This window comes from Mastigoproctus giganteus, chromosome 2, assembly GCF_048544385.1.
Source record: "Mastigoproctus giganteus isolate SK-2022 chromosome 2, ASM4854438v1, whole genome shotgun sequence".
Classification (NCBI taxonomy): domain Eukaryota; kingdom Metazoa; phylum Arthropoda; class Arachnida; order Uropygi; family Thelyphonidae; genus Mastigoproctus; species Mastigoproctus giganteus.
The window spans coordinates 95,224,788-95,245,478 of record NC_143576.1 but is presented as its reverse complement, the minus strand read 5'-3'; the positions used below and the strand labels follow the sequence as shown (position 1 = coordinate 95,245,478).

General features: G+C 37.8%; 1 protein-coding gene across 1 annotated transcript in view; it reads left to right on the top strand.

Moving 5' to 3' along the window:
- LOC150089436 (uncharacterized) overlaps nucleotides 1-20,691 on the top strand; it is a 140,371-nt gene that overhangs the window by 104,661 nt on the left and 15,019 nt on the right. Inside the window, exon 4 of the mRNA XM_090389981.1 lies at nucleotides 11,564-11,829. Coding sequence (XP_090246107.1) covers nucleotides 11,564-11,829 — 266 coding nt within the window. The remainder of the gene's footprint in view (nucleotides 1-11,563; nucleotides 11,830-20,691) is intronic.

Below are 20,691 nucleotides of genomic sequence, written 5' to 3'. Positions count from 1 at the left end.
GGATAAAGGGATGATTGAGTGGGTTTAGACAGTGAGTGGTTATTAATGGGCACTACTCTTCATGGACTAATGTTATTAGTGGAGTCCACCAGGTTTCTCTGCTTAGCCCAATTTTTTTTTCTATATTTATTAATGATATTGTTGAAGGTAAGTTTGTGGATGATACAAAGAATGGGCTGAGAAATGGAAAATGAAATTTAACAGTGACAACAAATGCAAGGTACCACATATGGATAGCACTAATCCCAAAGTAATGTATTAACTGTGTGGTACTACACTCAAGTGGTAGAAAATGAAAAGAACCTGGGGATAATTGTGCAGCCAGATGTGTAGTTCTCTATACAGCACACTCAGGCTGCCAGGACAGCTAATGGGGATTTTCATTGATATATATGGATAAGGAGGTAATTATTACATTGTACAAGGAAATAGTTAGTTTGCATCTTGAGTACTGCATACAGGTCCCAAGGCCTCATTTTAGGAAGGATGTGGATCTTCTGGAACAGGTACAGAGAAGGCCATAGATTGGCCTTCTCTGTACCTGTGGGGAACAAAAGGGTTTTGTTCCTAAGGGGAACAAAAGGGTGCTCTTACTAAGAAAGGCTTCAGTTCTGCAAATTGTAAGGCTTTGAATGGATTGAGCAAGCTCAATGCTGATGGCATTCCTTGTCTTACTCAGGACTACACACGAGGGGCATAAATTTAAATTGAGGAAGGATTGTTGCGGTATAGACATGGAAATTTGCCACCAGCCAGTGGGTGGTTATTCCCACCGACTTCCATGGAAGCAGACTTATTATTAGCATTAGCCATATGGCGCAAGGAAGCCTGAGGCTTATGCTGCACCAGCCAAAAAAAATTCCCCAGTTACCCTGAGAGAGAGAGAGAGAGAGAGAAAGAGAAATCACCAAGAAAGAGAAGAATGACTGATCTTTTGTGGGTAGTGTGAATAAATTCAAGGAAGAACTAGGCAAATTATTGGAGCGGATGCGAGTGATGTGAGGAGGTTTTTTTTTTTTTGCTGATGCTCTATTTTCTTGCTTTCTTGCATTATTTGCCACTGCCAGTACTATGGCAGAAAACAGGCTGAAAATGTTGAGATTGAACCTGGAACTGAAGGTAGCTATTGAAAATGCATTGAGAATTGAAGTTTCACTTCCTCCTTCACCTGGAACAGGCCAACATTTTTTAACAAGTTCATGGCATTTTTCTACCACCTTTTGGAATTGCCTTTAAAATTAATATGTGAAAAACATCAGGAAAAATTTTGCCCAGAGTTTTAATTTTTTATGCCAATGTTTTTTAATGTTAATGATAATAATAAGATGTACATTACATATTTTTAAATAAAAGATTGTTTTAAGACATGTTTTACTGAATATTATTAATATACATAAAATTTATATATCTGTATCATTATTGTCACTATAGTTGTTGTTGTTGTTGTTGTTACAAATCAAGGAATAAAACAGATTTGTCGTCATTTCTATTCTGGCAGTGCTATTATTTTTACTGCAGTTTTGGTGAGGTGACACTTATTGTTTAGATTGGTGACCATGCTTATATACTTGTGCACAGAGAAGGATTGTTACCATGATCTTATAGACTGAATTCTCATGGTAAGTGGCTTCCAAGAATGTAACAAATCTTTTTGTTGAATAGAAATGAAAAATAAGATATCACAGTTTCTGTACTGCCATTTTCCTCTTAAATATAACAGAATATAATGGCGTGTAATATTAGTATGATCTACCATATCCCCCCATCTACCATCAAGGAAAAATTTGCTCTGACATAGTGGATTTCAAATAAAATTCATTTCCACTGACAGGATTTATGTAAATTCAAAATAAAAACATATATATACTCAAACATATCAAAGAACAAATGTTTCTGTGAACTTGAATCGGCCTATAAATTACTGGTTGATCTAAAGCAGGAGTGGGCAACCTCTGGTCATCAAATGGGCGTAATCTGGCCTACGGCCATTTTTGAAATATACATAATATACATCCTAGATATTGACTGGAATTTGGGGGCTGGTTACTCACACACTAGCAGAGCTTTTGTGGATTTATTGGATGATTGTTTTCTACATCAGCATGTTCGGGAGGCAACTAGAGGGAGTAATACTCTTGATTTGATTATCAGCAGTGATTCTTCATGCATTAAGAATCTGCAGATAAATGAATCACTAGGTGGCAGTGATCACAGTGTGCTGAAGTGGGATTTACTCAAGAGAGGTAACTACCATTAGGAGTAAAGGGAAGGGTTATTGCTTCCGTAAAGGCGACTACGATGGACTGAGACAGTATTTAAATTCTATACAGTGGGACCAACTGATGATGTTACCAACAGCAAATTCAAAATGGGAAGCATTCAAAGAACTTATCTTGGAAGCTACTAGGCTTTACATACCAACTAAGAAATATTGTCCAAGGTTTAGGCCAAAATGGATGTCAGATGAACTAATGAGGCATATGGCAGAGAAGAAAAATGCATGGGATACATACAAATTAACACATGACACAGAAGCCTATGATAGATACAAGTTGATATGCAACCAAGTTACCAAGGAGGTTAGGCAGGCGAAGGCAGATTACGAGAAATCCTTGGCAAGGGATGCAAAGAAAAACAGCAAAGAGTTCTTTACTTATGTAAACTCTAGAAGGAAGGGGATGAATCAGATTGGTCCACTTGATATTGATGGGTCAAGTGTTGATGATCCTGCTCAGGTAGCTAACAAACTAAATGAATATTTTGCATCGACATTCACACATGAGGAGTTATTCAGCGAGGGGAATGCCAGAGGTGTATTCAACTCTAGCAGTAAGCTACAGAATCTTGAAATAACTGGGAGTAAAGTGGAGGAGAAACTGTTGAAGATAAACACAAGAAAGGCACCCGGGGTGGATGGGATCTATCCAGTTATATTAAAGGAGGCAGCAAAGGAAGTAAGCAAAACCCTTAGCCATAATTATGAGAGCTTCCTTGGACTCAGGGGAGGTACCCATAGACTGGAAATGTGCAAATGTGACCCCAATTCACAAAGGAGGATCAAAGGCTGACACAAGTAATTATAGACTTGTGAGCTTAACTTCTGTTCCAGGAAAATTAATGGAGGCACTGGTTAAAGAAGCACTGCAGGATCATTTAGACAAGACTTCAGTTATAGCTCAGACACAGCATGGTTTTGTTAAGGGGAAGTCTTGCCTGACCAACTTGATTGGATACTATGATGCAGTCACAAAAGAACTGGATGCAGGGAATAACTTTGATATTATATATTTGGATCTTAGAAAGGCTTTTGATACTGTTGCACATGGAAGACTGCTACACAAATTGGAGCAGTGTAACATTGGAGGCAAATTGCTGCTATGGATAAAGGGGTGGTTGAGAGGGAGAAGACAGAGAGTGGTAATCAATGGACACTGCTCATCGTGGACTGATGTTATTAGTGGAGTCCCTCAGGGCTCAGTGTTGGGTCCATTATTGTTTTCTGTATTTATAAATGATATTGATGATGGTATATCGGGCTTAATGTCCAAGTTTGCAGACGATACGAAGGTTGGCAGGGGTTGTCAAGGACACTACTGACACTATGCTGCTGCAACAGGATCTGGAAAGGTTGAGCAGATGGGCTGAGAGGTGGCAAATGAAGTTTAACATTGACAAATGTGAAGTACTACATATGGGAAACAGGAACCCCAGAGCAACGTATCAACTCTGTGGTACTACACTGACAGTGGTAGAGAATGAAAGGGACTTGGGGGTGGTTGTGCAGGCAGATATGAAGTTCTCTGAGCAGTGCAGACGGGCTGCAAGAGTAGCTCATGGAGTATTGTCAATGATATACAGGAATTTTTCCAGCAGGGATAAGGAGGTGATTATTCCATTGTATAAGGCGATGGTCAGGCCACACCTAGAGTACTGTATACAGGTCTGGAGGCCTCATTTCAAGAAGGATGTAGAGCTGCTGGAACGAGTACAGAGAAGGGCAACAAGATTAGTGAATGTAGTGAATGGAACAAAGGGGTGCTCTTACGAAGAAAGGCTTGCAAATTACAGTGTCTGGAGACTAGGCACCAGCGAGGTGATCTGATAGAGGTGTATAAAGCCTTGAATGGTTTAAGCATGCTCAATGCTGATGGGATTCTTCCTCTAGCTCAGAAAAATCACCTGAGAGGGCATAAATTCAAATTGAGGAAAGACAGATGTAAGATAGACGTGCTGAAATTTGCCTTTAGCCAGCGGGTGGTTGGTTGGTGGAACAGACTTCCATCCCTTGTGGTGGAGGTTGATAGCCTAAATAAGTTTAAGGCTCAGCTGGACAGGTATTTTGAACGAACAGAGGGGTGAAGTGGAAGTGGATTTTTTTTTTTTTTTTGGCTGATGCTGCATAAGCTTGCTTTCTTGCATCAAATGCCTCTACTAATGCTAATGCTAATAATAAATGGACTGCCATTTATTATACAGTATACATTTTTGAATTAATGGAATTTCTGACGTAAATTTAGGAAATGCTCTGCACATTGCTATGACAAATATCGATTCACTGAAATTATAAACAGTATCAAATCTCTCATTAAATATTATAAAAACAAAATATTGCAATTTTTGTTACTGGAATTATATTTGTATTTTGTTACTACAATTGTTTTTTTTTTTTTTTTTTGTAATTTTATCTTGAATTTGTATTTCGTTTTTTTTATTAACAAAATTATATGTACGTGTATGTATAAATATTACAATAAATAAAATTAAACTGTTTATGACAATTTTTTCATTATACACCATTTTAATACTAAAAATCATGGAAAGCTAAAAAATTTTGGCCATGTGTTCCTCACAGACATTTTATTTGGACCACCATTTATAAAGGTTGCCCACTCCTGATCTAAAGTATAGGCAGCTCAATTTCAAATAAGTTTTTTATATATAGCTTAAATAATGTGTCTAGTTATTGGCTTCTCTAATCCATTTCTATTAATTTTTTTAAAAAATTGACCCATTGTTATTATCCCAAATTTTCTTTTTATTTTTCTCTTTTAAAATCACACTTTTCAAAATGCCTTCTCATTTCTTAAATTAAGAAATGAGTAGAAAAGAAAAAAAAAAAGGTTCCTGGAATATAATTAATCCAGAGCAAAATAGGATTTAAAATTTTCCATCATATATTATTTTTATTATGGAAGGTTTTATAACTGTGACAAACATTAAGGCAACTTACACTATTATTTAAATCAAATGCAACTTGCCCTAATAATAAAATGGGGGAGAAAGAAAGCTATTGACTTACTGTCTTGGCATGTTGTGACATGTGTATAGGGTTAAATGAGCTGCCCAATCTCATCTCTGGCTTTATGAAGGAGACTGTCTTTTGAATTGCTTGTACTGCTCATAATCCTAATTAATTTTTCTTTTTCACAGAAAAATTGTACTATTAAATTATTAAAGAAAAAAGTATTAAATTATTCTAAAAAATATTAAACTTAAAAAAATTCTTCAACTTTCTGCTTAATTTAGTTAAAATTTCTAGTTAATAATTTGGATGTCAGGTGTGCTAGTATTGTGGTATAAAACATGTGGAATATGTAAAATGATATTAGTATTAGTAGTGGCAAATGATGCAAGAAAGCAAGCTTATATAGTATCAGCCAAAAAAAAATAAAACCTTCTCATTTTGCCTATCCATATGTTAAATATCACAGAATGTTTTACTCTGGTTTTGTTACAGACTTGACAAAAAATTAGTCACCTGTATAATTTTTCGTTGAATAATGTGTAGTCCTTTCTTCAGCACAGATCACATCACAAATTCTCATTGGTAGAGATTCACTTAGACCCTTTAAATAATTTGTTTTAGGCCATGATGAAAACAATAGAACCCATAATTCATTTAAGTTTCATGGTTGCTCTTGTTCAAATTTCACTCTCTGTTCGAGTAATTTCCTTATAGGATTTAAATCTGATGACTTCGATAGCCAATTTAAATTCCCTACCATTCTCTCACATTCCTTGCCAGTTAAAAACAGTAGAGGCTCTCTGAACTGAACAGTTGTCACCCTGAAATACATGGTCTTGGTGCATTATAGCCTTGGAAGCTAATGCGGCAATAAAAAATCAAAAATCAAAAAAATCAAAATCAAAACCTGAAATACAAGGATATTGAAACAATGAGTGTCCTTCAAATGTTCAGCAAACAGCACAACCTTATCATTCTAGTTGGTATTTGAAGTAGTGGGGGGGACCCAGTTCATAATACAGTAGACTCTCAATTTTCCAGGATAGATGGTAAAAAAATATTCCTGGATAATCGATTTCCCGGTTAATCCAAAAATACAGTATGTCCCCGACATACGTAAGAGATACGTTCCAGGACTTCTTATGTAGGTCATGTTTACGTAACTCGGGAATGACTAATAAAATATTGCTACTATATCCTTGATATGCCAAAATTACAAAAACCACATAATATCCTCAGAAGAATGAAGAAAAATAGTTATATATTTTTAATAAGTTCAATTAAAAACTTTATCTGGGGACAGAGGTGAAGTAGCCAGAGTGGCACATAAGAAACGAAAACATAAAAGGAAGAAAAAAACGCATGTTATTGTACTGCAAAAACTGGTATGTATTTTGTAGCCTTGGTTATTATTATAGGTGACGTTCATTGGTGCTGACCGCTTCTCGTATTCTGTTTTTTTCCTTTATTGTGTTCACCGTTGCTGATGACAAATCTGAATTCCATGCTATACTTGTTAATGTTTGGCCATTTTCATACATCCTTATTATTTTAATTTTCTTTTCCAACTCGATTGCTTTCCTTTTCTTGATAAATTTACTAGTATCGCTGTCACTTATTCTCTTAGTTGGCACCACGATAACGATCAAAACCAAATTTTCTGAAAAGAACGTGGGGTGATAATAGTGAGTTTTCACCTTCACAGGGTTAAGGTGAAAACTCACTATTATCACCCCACGTGAGCTCACATTTTACTAAAGCACATTTCTGGGGGTCACTGCCATAAAACAACAACAATTCGCTCTTTCCAAGTTATTGCGCTTTTCTGTTAGTGCAAGCATTTATAACCGGGTAGTAAACTTTTGCAATAATCCCAATAGCTGGAATTCTGTTGGTTTTTACTTTATTATGGTGAAATGTATGTCTCCTTCACTTGAAATCTTCAGTCATATAAAAAAAATATAAATAATGTAACATAAGTCCGAAGCTACGTAAGTCAGGGACTTACTGTATCAAAAAATATTCAGCAACCTACGTAAAAAGTATGGTGATGGATAAAGAACTTACCACTCGCTACTTGTGTGTCCAATACAATGCTTCCCTTTATTTTATTTTATTATTTTTTTTGAGTAGCAGGTGTGAAGACAGTGGGGGTTTGCAAGATAATAAGCACACTAATCTCCTAATGACTTATAATGCCACTTCTTGTCGCTTATTTACAACTTGCAAAACATCTGTTTATACCTACTATTTATTACAGTACTTGAATTTTATGATTTCTGGTTGATTTTCTTTTTTTTTTTTTTTTAAATTTGGAATTTTGAAGTGTCCTGGTTAATCCGATCCCGGTAAATCGAGTCTGCTGTAGTTAAAACATTCCAAAAGCATCACTGACCCACCAGCTTTGTGACACTTTGCACACAGTTTGGATGAAATGCCCCATTGAATATTGGATATTGTATGAAAAGTACATGTGTCAGTGGGTTATATATCTTCTTCCAAAATGGCAGTAGACACACGATAAAACAAACTTGGTTGTGCTAAAATACCCCATTTTCTGGACTATAAGACTTTTCTTCCTGGAAAATGTTGCATAAAATCCTGCATCTTATTGGTCCAAAGGTGCACATAGTCTGATATTTTATATTTAGCCATAGCTAGAGAGAGAATGGTTCAGATGGTTTCAAAAAAAAGCCAGCTCTTTTGTTATGTAACCACTACAGCTCGCAAATGGTAAAAAAAAAAAGGTTGGTTGCTGAATTAAGTGTCATCATCGCAACCATTTTCAATCCACTGCAGGATGAAGGCCTCTCCAGCAACTTTCCTGTTCCTTCTGTTTTGTGCAATGGCCATCCATTTACTACCCATGAACTCATGAATTTCATCTGTCCATCTCCACTGTTTTCCAGGTTTTCTTTTAGCTCCTCTTGGGTACCATTCTTTTATTTTCTTAGTCCCTCTGTCATCATGTCTTTGAGCTATTTGTCCAAGTCCATTTCAGTTCTTTAGTTTTGTGTTTGTTGCCTAATCCACGTGTTTCTATTCTTATCCAAAAGTCTGATTTCCTAATAAAATTCGTTCCATTCTTCACTGTGTACTTTTCAGCTTCTCTTCCGTTCTTTTGGTGGGTGCCCAAGTTTTACTTCCATAAATCATGGTGGGGAGTATACATTGCTTCTTTATTTTACATTTCAGACAAATTGGGATATTGTTCCTCAGTATGTGACTATATTTCCTGAATGCTATCCATCCGAAATTTATTCTTCTCGTGACTTATCCATTTATCATTGTTACAGCTAATAACTTGTCCAAGATAAGTGTATGAATCCACCTTTTCAATTTCTACTCCTTCAACGATTATGTCCATCATTACTTTTGTTTTAGCCATATTCATCTTTAGTCTGAAATCCTTACTCACTCTGCATAACTGATTAAGGTTTTCTTCTAATTCTTCGGGGTTGTGGCTTATGATCACAATGTCATCTGCAAATTGTAACTGGTTTAGGTACTCTCCATTCACATTGACTCCTGAGACCAGTCGAATCTTCTGAAAGCTCTCAAGGGTAGCAGTAAACAGCTTCGGAGATATTGTGTCTCTTGTCGAACTCCTTTCTCAATTTTAAATTTGCTACTATCTTTTTCTAGCCTAATAAAGGAGGTAATATTCTCATATATTTTCTTCAAAATCATAATGTATGGGGTGTCTGTGCCTTGTCTTTCCAGTGTCTGAAATATTGCCTTATGCTGTATGGAGTCAAATGCCTTTTCATAATTCACAAATGCCAGGCATAATGGTGTTTTATATTCATTTGCTTTCTCCATTAGCTGTGATATTACCTGAAAGTGATCCATAGTTGAGAATCCTGTCCTAAAGCCAGTTTGCTCTTTTGGTTGATTCTCGTCAAGTATTCTTTCTAATCTGTTAGTGATAACCCTTGTGAACAACTTGTAGATGTGAGTCAACAAACCAATTGGTCTGTAATTTCCAATTTCTGATTTGTCTCCTTTCTTATGCAGTAAAATTATGATTGCATTATTCCACTCCTTCAGGGTCAGGCCTTTCCTAATGTACTTTGTGAAGAGTTTGCCAGTTTCTGTGTCACGTCTCTTCCTCGCAATTTTAACAACTCTACAGTAACTTCACCTTCACCGGGGCTTTTTGATTCTTCATTTTCTTCAATGCATGTTCTATCTCATCACGAAGAATATTGGGTATGTCATATGTGTTGCAAATTTGTGATCTATCTTCCCCACTGCTGGCATCATTCTCCTGTTCCTTATATAATACTTTATAGCAGTCTTCTGCTATTTGAATTATGCCTTCTCTGCTATTTATAAGTACATCATCACTGTTCTTCAGATTCAGCATCATTTGTCTTTCTATATTACTGTTCATGACTGCTGATTTAAGCCCTTTGTTTTCCCTTAATGCTTGTTATACTTTTCTTGTGTTAAATCTTATGTCCTCTCTGAGTCGCTTTCTAATGGCTTTGTATAACTCAGTATACTCATTTGGTCCTTGGCAGTGTTTATCTTGCTCTTCATTTGTCGTCTTCAGTTCATCATGACAAGTGTTTCTTGACTAATTTTTTTCTTCTTTGGATTTCTTTTTACCTGTAGGTTTCTTGGGCTATATCACTTTCAGAAAAAGTTGTATTCCTTGTCGATATCTTGGTCCTGGAAGGTCTGCAGAAGCTCAGACTTGTTCTCAAGTTCCAGTACATACTTCTTTTTCTCCTCTTCTGTTATCTCAAAGACCTTCGTATTCTATACTCGAATCGTTTTTTTCATTACTTTTCTTATATCTATATCAGGGGCATTCCTAGGGTATGTGATGATTGCAAATTTCAATTGGCACCTGGGTGCCAATTGAAATTTGCTGCGTCCCCCCTAAAATTTTCTTCATATGTGTATGTAAGTTTCAGGCACCTCTTGAACATTGGCACCTGGGTACAGTGCACCTCTTGCACCCTTGGGATGTCTCGCCCCTGTCAAGTGTGCATCTTATCATTCTGTGATCATTTCCAACATTTACCTTGTTCAGGACAGTAACATTGTTCACAATATATCTTCTGTTAATGATGAAGTCAATTTCATTAGTTGTTAATCCATTTGGGCTTTTCCATGTCCACTTTCTGTTTGCTCTTTTCTTGAATAAAGTTCATTACTGACATTCCTCGAGATTCTGCAAATTCCACAGTGTTTCGTTTCTTTCACTAATTCCAAAATTTCTTATAGTTTCTTTTTCTGTGTGCTCTTTTGTCTCTTTCCAACCTAAGCATTGAAGTTCCCCATGACGATGGTGTAGTGAGTTTTCTGTTGATCTAGAAGTCTCAAATTCAGTGTACATTTCTTTAACCTCTTCATCATCATGGCTTGATGTTGGTGCATATATCATTATAACCTTTAGTTTGTAACTCTTAGAAATCCTGAGTAGTAATCTTGAAGTAAGTGTAGATAGTTCTAATTCCAGACTTTAGCCAGCTGCAGCAGTTAGACCTCTCAATAAATAAATCCTTTTAAATATTCATATGTGAGGAAGTGGACTCAGGACCAAAGTGATGGTGGCATCAAATCACAACTTGACACCAATTGGAGTTAATTTCAGGTACATGTTAATAAATGCTTAACATGATGACAAGCTAACATTTCAGGTACATGTTAATAAAATTTTGGAAAAAATAAAGAATTTTACTGCATCTGTAATTTGCATCTCTAGAAAGGAACGAGGATTAACCAAAAAGGTCTTATTTTTATATAAAACAATATTTATTCCTATTGTGTCTTATGCTTCCAGGATTTGGCATATTACAGCTACTAAAACAGGTAAAAACAAAATAATTTTGATGCAAAGATCAATGCTTCTTTTTATCATGCATGTGCCACTTAAATTCTCTGATAATGCCCTGCAAGTGCTTGCTGGCACACTGCCTTTAGATCTACACATTGTTTATTTGGTCATAATAAGTAAATTAAAAAAGGGCTTGTCTACTACCCAACTAGACATTACTTCATACCTGCCTAATAATCTCAAAAATGAGAAAACAAGGACTGGTCAAAGTCATCAAATGCAGACATTGTGGGGTTATCAGAGACATGGCATCACTCATATATAAGGGATACAGAATTTGAATATGGATATTTGAATTTGAATATTTGATAGATGCTTGGTAGAAGTTTGGCAACAATGCTGGAATAGTAGTGAGTATGACTATGGAGAGGTAACAAGAAAATTCATTCCGAAGGTTGAATATATGGATTTGAAAACTGTGAAGCCATATTTTTCTCCCAGTATGAATACTTTGTATTTACTGACAGAACACAGCTCACTCAGGTCAAAACTGTTTGAAAGGGGGCTCGAGCCTGATCCTTGGTGTACATGTGGAGAAGCAGAAACTCGTGTTTTGTTTCACTGTCATCTATTCTGATGCAAGACAGATACTGATGAGAAAAATTCCTGAATTGTTAGACAGTAATGTTCACCTGCTTGTGGGTGGTCCAGGAAATTTTGAAGCCTTTCAGGATTTTTCAACTAAAGTGTTTCTCAAGAGACTTGAACTAAGATCCCAAATGGTAGATACAAGGTAAGTGGATAATTGTTCCCTTTCCTTGAGTTTGGGTTACCTTTGTCATATTGAGGATTTACCCTGCTTTTCCTCCAACGTTTTTATCTACAGTAAAGTTAAAAATTTAGAAGAACTTAACTTCTAGAAATAATTACAGATTTTGTTTTTAATCTTGTTTGCTGAACAGTTGGTTATAGACCAGTGATAGTTTGTATGGTGACATACTGAAGACTAAAAAAGAGATAGTACTTAAGTATTGAACACTATTAATTTAATCCAATTTCTATTTGTGCTGGATGAATCTTCAATATTGAAGGTATACATATCTGGCTAAGCTGGTTCAGCTAGATATGTAACTCTATAGTTTTACCTCAGAGTTGAATGATTTGAATATTCACTTATAACTGGCTTTTAGCAGAATGTGAGGCAAGGCTTCTTTGTGTGACATAAAAGTTTGCATGTACCCTAAAAATGTGGCACAATGGTATGTGACATTTGTAAAATTTGAAAATATTAAGGAAATACTGCTGGGGTTACTGTAGCCACTTACAGGTGATTAGAGTTAAACTTGTGTTAAAAGGTGGCGGAAACTGTTGAGGTAATCAGAAGAGCACGTATGGATAGCATGATCATATGAACTCGCATGTCTCCTATGCTGCTAGAAACAGGGTTCCTGAAGTATGTAAAAGTAAAAATTTTGCAGTCTAAACTTGCCATAGTTCTATAAGATGTGCAAATATAGATCCTAACATTGGAATAGAAGAAATAATTTGAGTTGATCTACTCTGTGCTAGAGGTGGAAGGAACATCTGATGTGATATTATAAATATATTGAGTAATGAGTAACTTGAGGAGGAAACTTTGTATATATGTTTGTGCTGTTTTGTGCTTTCAGTTTTTTTTATTTATTTTTTTATTTTTGAAGTGTTGGATTTCCTATGAAAAAATGTTAGCAATTTTTGAATTATTTTAGTCTGTAGTTACGGAGAATTGTACTGGTGTGAGTCCACTGGTGCAAATTTTTTTTAAAATTTATTTATTTATTTTTTTGCTGGTACCCAGGACTGGCCAGCCTGGGTACAAGATTTTGCTAGCATACACAGGTTTAGCACTACCTCCTGTGGATGTGGGATTTTGTGCATTGTGGAGAAACAGTGGAAAAGCTCATTAAGATAGTGCAATAATCAGGACTGGGCAACCTGAGTACAGGATTAATGCATCCATTGGTTTTGCACTACCTCCAGTGGATGCAATAAAATACAGGAAACAGGTCCACGTGCTGAGGAGGCACTGGGCAGCAGTTGTCCAGGTGATGACTACTCCCTGGGGTAAAGAGGCCTGACACAACACATGCTACACAACATTCACTAACACTACATAAATTCATTAACCACACATTAGGCCTGTTTTACAGAGTTTCTGTACTTCATCACAGTGACACTAGGTGGAGAGGGACATTAGTCTGGGAGTCACCATAGACAGGGTACACATACATACGTACATACATCTTCCTGTGACTGCCCAGCTTCAAGTCAAGTGGTCTGCTATCTCAAAGAATAATCTGAACAACTTGCCATCCTGAGTACTGTAGATGTGGCTGTTCCACATCTACAGTACTCAGGATGGCAAGCCAAAAAACAGGTATAAAGTTATTTAGTCAACCAGTGCTTTTATAGGCATGAATAATTTGCATAATGTGCAGCTCTGTAAGGTGGCAGATTGATTTCAATTGGATAATTTGCATTCCATGATCCCTATTATATGAAATATTTGGCTTTGGCAACACTTCACAATAAAATACGAAAACATTTTGTTGTGTTAATTTTCTTGAGCAGTGTATTTAATGTGCGCTGGACGAAAGTGCTGAATTTCTTGCAGAAAAAATCATGCTATCCTTGCATGAAAGCTAACTCAGCCAAGTTGTGAAAAAGGCCCATAAAAATTCCTCACGTCAGCTATTTTCCACCTGGTGTGGGGAGGACGGCGATTCTACCAACTGAGCTACCCACGAGGTCATTAATTTCTACTGTTTTTCATTTCCAATGTATTTGAAATGAAAAATAGTAAAAATATGAAAAAAAATATATATGGCAAGTTATAGTAGAAATGTATTTGCAGTGCGATATATTTTAGCCAAACGACCTGTTTAAGGTAGGGGAATTGCAGCTTTGGCACTTATACATTTTACTATTACACACACCCTCCATTTTGAAAGTAACTGGGAGCTACTGTAAAAATATTCTGGTCTGAGAATACATTACAGCTTCCTTGAGATTACATGAAAATCGGGGCTTATGGAGATGTCACTTTATAGATTTTTCAAGAGGAACCTCGCATGTAGTACATTGGTTATAATCACCGGGAGGCCAGGTCTTCACTGTAGGGCAAATGGTTTAGCTCCAGAGATATGAAATGTCTAAAAAAGCAGCAATTCCTTTATGTACAGGAGCATTGTCATGAGCAATTTCCCTCTTCAATTTTTGACAATGGAATAGATATCTCTGGTGATTGTTTTCTTATATGGCATATAGTCTATTAAATGAATTCCTTCCATATCACAAAAAAAATAATATCTTCCCAGTAGAGGTTGGGTCTTGAATTTTTTAGGCAGTGGAAATCTATGGTGTTTCCAATGCTCTTGTTTCTGGATTGCAGTGACGAATCCATGTTTCATTGCCAGTTATAATTCTTGAAAGAAACCTTGGATCTACATTATATCATGTAAATTTTCCTTACAAATTTGAGCCTTGCACTGTTTCTGAGGCAGTGGATATTTTGGCAACCACCGAGAACTGACCGCTGTCTTGGCCAAGTGTTGATGGAAGATAATCAGTACTGTTCTATCAGAAATATATAGCAGTCACTGACAAATAATTCAAAGACCTGCATAGTCATGTCTTAAATATTTTGGTGCATTTCTGCAGTTCATACTTTCATTAGTCATCCCAGGAAGGGATTAGCTATTGATTCAACTCTATTTAAACTGCTTCGACCAAAATTTTATCTATAAGCAGCAGCATCACCATATGTAATTCATTTGTGCTTTCATGAATAACTTTTGGTTCATTATTTTTAACAAAATTTTTTTTATCAAATTTTTGCTGAAAGAAGGCTCAGTGCTCCAATTTCATGATATTCTTGTTTTCCTTTGGGTTGCTTGCTTTAAATTTCTTTTATGCTTCACTATTGAACTGAATCTCTGCAAGTTTGTTTGGCTGACGAATATACCTACACCCCTTGTGGACAGCAAAACATATATAATCACCCTTCAAACAGCTGGTGGAAAGGCATGAATTTGAATCTCGTTAATGACACCAGGAATTTCTAGGGCGTTTTCATAACGTGGTAGAGTTGATTTCAGAAAAAAAGTCGCATGAATTTTCCCTGGAAATTCGGATTTTTTGTCCAGCGAGCAGGCAAATCGACCACGGAATACAGACAAAATATTCCTCGTAGCCTTAGTTGTTTAGCGCATAACACCCAACCTGTCATGGATTATTACCAGTGGTGAGCTGTAGTGGGCTCGCGAGAGCCCATCGTTTTTTTTTTTTTAAAGGAAGGATGTAGAGATGCTGGAACGAGTACAGAGAAGGGCAACAAGATTAGTGAATGGAACAAAGGGGTGCTCTTACGAAGAAAGGCTTAAGTTTTGCAAATTACAGTGTCTGGAGACTAGACACCGGCGAGGTGATCTGATAGGTGTATAAAGCCTTGAATGGTTTGAGCATGCTCAATGCTGATGGGATTCTTCCTCTTGCTCAGAATAATCACCTAAGAGGGCATAAATTCAAATTGAGAAAGGACAGATGTAGGATAGACATGAGGAAATTTGCCTTTAGCCAGCGGGTGGTTCGTTGGTGGAATAGACTTCCATCCCTTGTCGTGGAAGTTGATAGCCTAAATAAGTATAAGGCTCAGCTGGACAGGTATTTCGAATGAACAGAGGGGTGAAGTGGAAGTGGTTATTTTTTATGTATTTATTTATTTTATTTGTTTTTTTGGCTAATGCTGCATAAGCTTGCTTTCTTGCATCAAATGCCTCTACTAATGCTAATGCTAAATATGCGAGCCCATTGTTGAGACGATCATTTATTTTACAAATGAAATCCTGAACTCAATTATTGAGTATCCAGAGCGGAAACAACTATGGTTGGGTGAGCAGGGCCCCATTCCCAGCATTTTAATAGCGCAGTCGATCAGTTATGTATTTTAAAATTGCTTCAATTTTTGATTTAATTACAGTTGGACCTCTGTTTAACGAACTTCTTTATAGAGAATTTTTTTGATTCCCCTTGGTAATTACACTTTAAATAGTTTCCGTTGAACGAAGAAAATTTCCATGTAACGAACGGATTAGGAGAGACAGCTTTGTATGTATTGTTCTCATCTCAGGCCTTTAGGTAATTAGAAAGTGCGAATTAAGGGTCGGTCCTTGAGGTTGTCACAGACATTCTCTCAGATATGCCAGACAAGCTGTACTTGCTACCTGAGAGTCTAAAACGCTGATGGAACTGATATTTGGGTGACACTCAAGTCAAGTGGACCCAATTTCGGCGAAGTCCGGACGGTCTGTGACAGCCAAATCCTCTGCTTGCACCTTCACGATGGTGGGACTGTTAGTAATCCTGGGTATAACCCCCATGCACAAGTACATGGTGGGTGACCACCCAGGTGTGAACCAACGTAAGCAGGGGTCGAGGTGTGGCGCCCACACCACATGGAGGAACGCCGCCCCTCTATATTACCAGGCAGTACTAGGTGGAAGATGACTCTCCTCAACTGGTGAAATACCACCACTTCGCTTATTGGAGGCTTGAAGTGGTGGAACCCATGTTTAGTCTCTAGAGCTAAGTTCCGGTCAACCCTTCCCTATCTCTTCTATCATGCAGTATGATTGATGACTTTGAGGTTATGATGAACGTCGTGGTGAGATCCAATATTCCTTACATTTCGAGGGTACAGCTCTAAAACGGTTTTCGCAGGCCGGCCGCTAGTTAGTACACCGGACCGGACCTATTGGTAACTCTCTAGGAGGCTTCCGGATCAGCTAGTGTATAATCTTGCTACCTCTACTCTGCCAGATAGTGACTGGAGGGAGTCCGAGTAGTATGTATGCGGGGAGCATTGTCGAGGCCACGTTATGTCAAGGATCTGGGTATATTCTTACCACATGTACGCCATATCCAAAAATTTTATTACTTCATACAGCATGTCCCACCCACTTTTTCTTACTATTGAATACACCATGAATTGTCAAACTAATAGAGCAAGCTTATCTGCGAAAAGATCTAAACCTCCCAAGGACTTCCTAATTCATTTCACAAATATACGTGGTCTCAATTCTAATCTCAACGATGTCCATTTCCACTTGCAGTCTGCCAAACCTCATGTACTTTTTCTGACAGAATCTCAGTTATCGGTTGATTCAACTACTGCTCATCTCAGATGCCCAAATTATTCGCTGTATGATTCCTTTCGCCTCAAAGGTGGTACTTGTGCATATGTCCGTTCTGATATTACCTGTCAGAGACTTGGCAATTTGGAATCTCCTATCTTTGATCTTCTCTGGCTTAAAATCTCTCTACCTCATTGTGTCAAATTCATCTGTTGTCTCTACCGTTCTCCCAACTCGACTAATCACTTGGAGCTCTTTGCTTCCTCTCGTTGCAACTTGACTTTCTCCAGTCCAACTCTCCTAACAGTGAGGTAATTTTCCTTGGTGATTTTAATGTTCACAACCCCAGCTGGCTTCCGTTTTCTAGTCACACCGACCCAGCAGGTCGAGATGCTGAGGCTTTTGCAATTACTAATGCCCTAGCACAGATTATTCATTTACCTACAAGAATACCGGACAATCCTAATCATACAGCCAATACACTTGATCTTTTTCTCACAAACAACCCTAAGTACACGGTCGAAGTGAGAGCTCCTTTAGGCACTTCAGATCACAACTTGGTGATTGTCTCTTCTCCAATGGAACCTTTATCTTAAGGCTATTCCCAACCTCGTGTTGTTTGGCATTACAAGAATGCAAAATGGGATGACCTGCGAGACTTCTTTTCTTCTTTTCCTTGGTCGGATTACTGTTTCAAAAGTTCTGATGTCAACGTTTGCTCAGATCGTGTCAGTGAAATTATTCTTGCAGGAATGGAATCCTTTATCCCACACTCCACTTTAAAATCTCGTCCTTTATCTAAATCTTGGTTTTCCAATAAATGTGCTAAGGCTGTCCAAGAGAAGAATGTTGCATATTGTAATTGGCTTGTTTCTAATTCTTCAGTTTCATTTTCTGCCTACACCAAAGCTCGCAACAATTGTAAAGCAGTTATTAATCAGTCCAAACTAGAGTTTGAACAGGCTAAGAGTAGAAAACTTGCTTCTTGCCCTAATGGTAGCCGGGCATTCTGGTCTCTGGCCAAAGCTATTGGCCGCAACTTTTGCCCATCTCTGCTCCCACCTCTGTCCAAACCAGATGGTTCTGTTGTCACTTCAGCCAAGGATAAAGCTGACCTGCTAGCATCCCATTTTTCTTCCAGCTCATGTATTAATGATCTTGGTAAAACACCTCCCACCATTCCCAACACACTCCATTCAATGCCTCCTGTGGTCTTCCGTCAAAAGGATATCAAGGATTTTGATGAATCTCGATGCTAAGAAAGCTCCAGGTCCTGATGGTATTTCTCCACTTGTTCTCAAAACCTGTGCTCCTGAACTTACTCCTATTCTTTGCCACCTTTTTTCACTTTCTTATTCTAAAGGTGTTTTTCCTTCTGCTTGGAAATTTGCTCATATCCAGCCAGTTCCTAAAAAGGGTGACAAATCCCTCCCATCCAATTATCGTCCCATTGCAATTACTTCTACTCTTTCTAAAGTAATGGAGAAATCAATTAACCGCCAACTCTTAAACTACCTAGAAACCTTCCGTCTGATCAACGATCACCAGTATGGATTCCGTCAGTGTCGATCCACTGGTGATATTCTGGCTTATGTTACCCATTTGTGGACTAATTCAATGGAAAGGTTCGGTGAAACACAAGTAGTTGCTCTTGACATCTCAAAGGCTTTTGATCGTGTTTGGCATAAAGGTCTTCTAAAGAAGCTTCCATCTTATGGTTTGCCAACTGTTTTTAGTAATTGGTTATCCATATTTCTCTCTGATCGCTCACTGAGGGTGATGGTTGATGGCTCTCTGTCTTCTAACTTCTCCACTAATGCCGGTGTCCCCCAAGGTTCAGTTCTTTCCCCCACTCTTTTCCTCTTGTATATCAATGACCTTCTTCCATTGACTGGAAATCCTATCCATAGTTTTGCCGATGATAGCACATTGCATTCAACTTTCCATTTTGAGAAACCTTGTCCTGCTCAATCAGCTTCAACTTCTCGAAAATCTGCTACCAATTCCTTAAATGCCGATCTTCAGGTAATTCTCCAGTGGGGCAAAGACAACCTAGTTGATTTCAACCCTTCTAAAACTCAGTCTTGTCTTATATCTCGCAAAAAGGATTCTTCTGCTCCTATGCCTATCTTTAGTGACACTCCAATTTCTAGGCAAAAGGATATATCTCTTTTGGGGATTACCCTGACTTCTAATCTCTCTTGGCACAAGCACATTAGAAATATTGCTTCCTCTGCATCTAAAAAACTTGGTTTTCTCTTTCGCTCTCGGCGTTACTTTTCTTCCAAACAGCTGCTCACTCTGTATAAATCGCAAATCCGCCCTGCCATGGAATATTGTTCCCACATCTGGGGTGGTGCCCCCAAAACCTCTCTCAGGCTTCTTGATTCCATTGAGAAGAGGGCAGTTAGGTTAATTAATGATTCATCACTAACAGAGTCTCTCCATGCGCTGTCTCATAGACGCACTGTTTCTGCTGCATGCCTCTTCTACAGATACTTCCATGGGCACTGTTCTTCTGAATTAGCTTCTATAATTCCCCCTCTCTCTTTCAAAACAGTCCGAACACGTGCCGCCACCAGCCAACATCCATTTACTGTCCAACTTCAAACCCACAGAACGAACTTTTCATCCTCCTCATTTATTCATTCAACTGCCGTTTTCTGGAACAACCTTCCTTCATACGTATTTCCTGAAAATTACAATCTACAGAAGTTCAAGTCCAATGTCAACAAATATATTCTTTCGTCTTCTCAATCTCCAACCCAAGCACGGTACTAAGTACTATAGGTTCTAATACCTCTCGTGTTTGGGGTTCACATAGAAAAAAAAAAAAGAAAAAAAAAGAAAGGGATTACAGTTTCACAATGTTAGTGGTGTCTGTAAAATCTATGCAATCACATACCGAGAAGTTGCGCTAGTCAATATGCTTTCCATAGCCAATCAGAGGATTAAGAAGATTCTTGACATGGATTATAGCCTCTGGTCAACGTGCATTGTGGTTCCCCTTTAGTCCGACAAACGGGCATATGTTTTTCGGAGAAGTGAGTGATCCATGCCTTCCAGTAAATTTCTTCTGTCTGCGTTTACATGGTCACAGTAGCTGAATATCCGTGTGATTCCGACATTTTACACAGCATTAGTAGAGGCATATGATGTAAGAAATCAAGCTTATGCAGCATCAGCCAAAAAAAAAAAAAAAAAAAAAAAAAACCACACGCTCCCATTTCACCCCTCTGTTCGTTCCAAGTACCTGTCCAGCTCAGCCGTAAATTTATTAAGGCTATCAACTTCCATAACAAAGGATGGAAGTCTGTTCCACCAACCAGCCACCCGCTGGCTAAAGGCAAACTTCCGCACATCAATCCTACATCTGTCTTTTCTCAATTTGAATTTATGCCCTCTCAAATGATTATTCTGAGCAAGAGGAAGGATTCCATCAGCATTGAGCATGCTCAAACCATTCAAGGCTTTAAACACCTCAA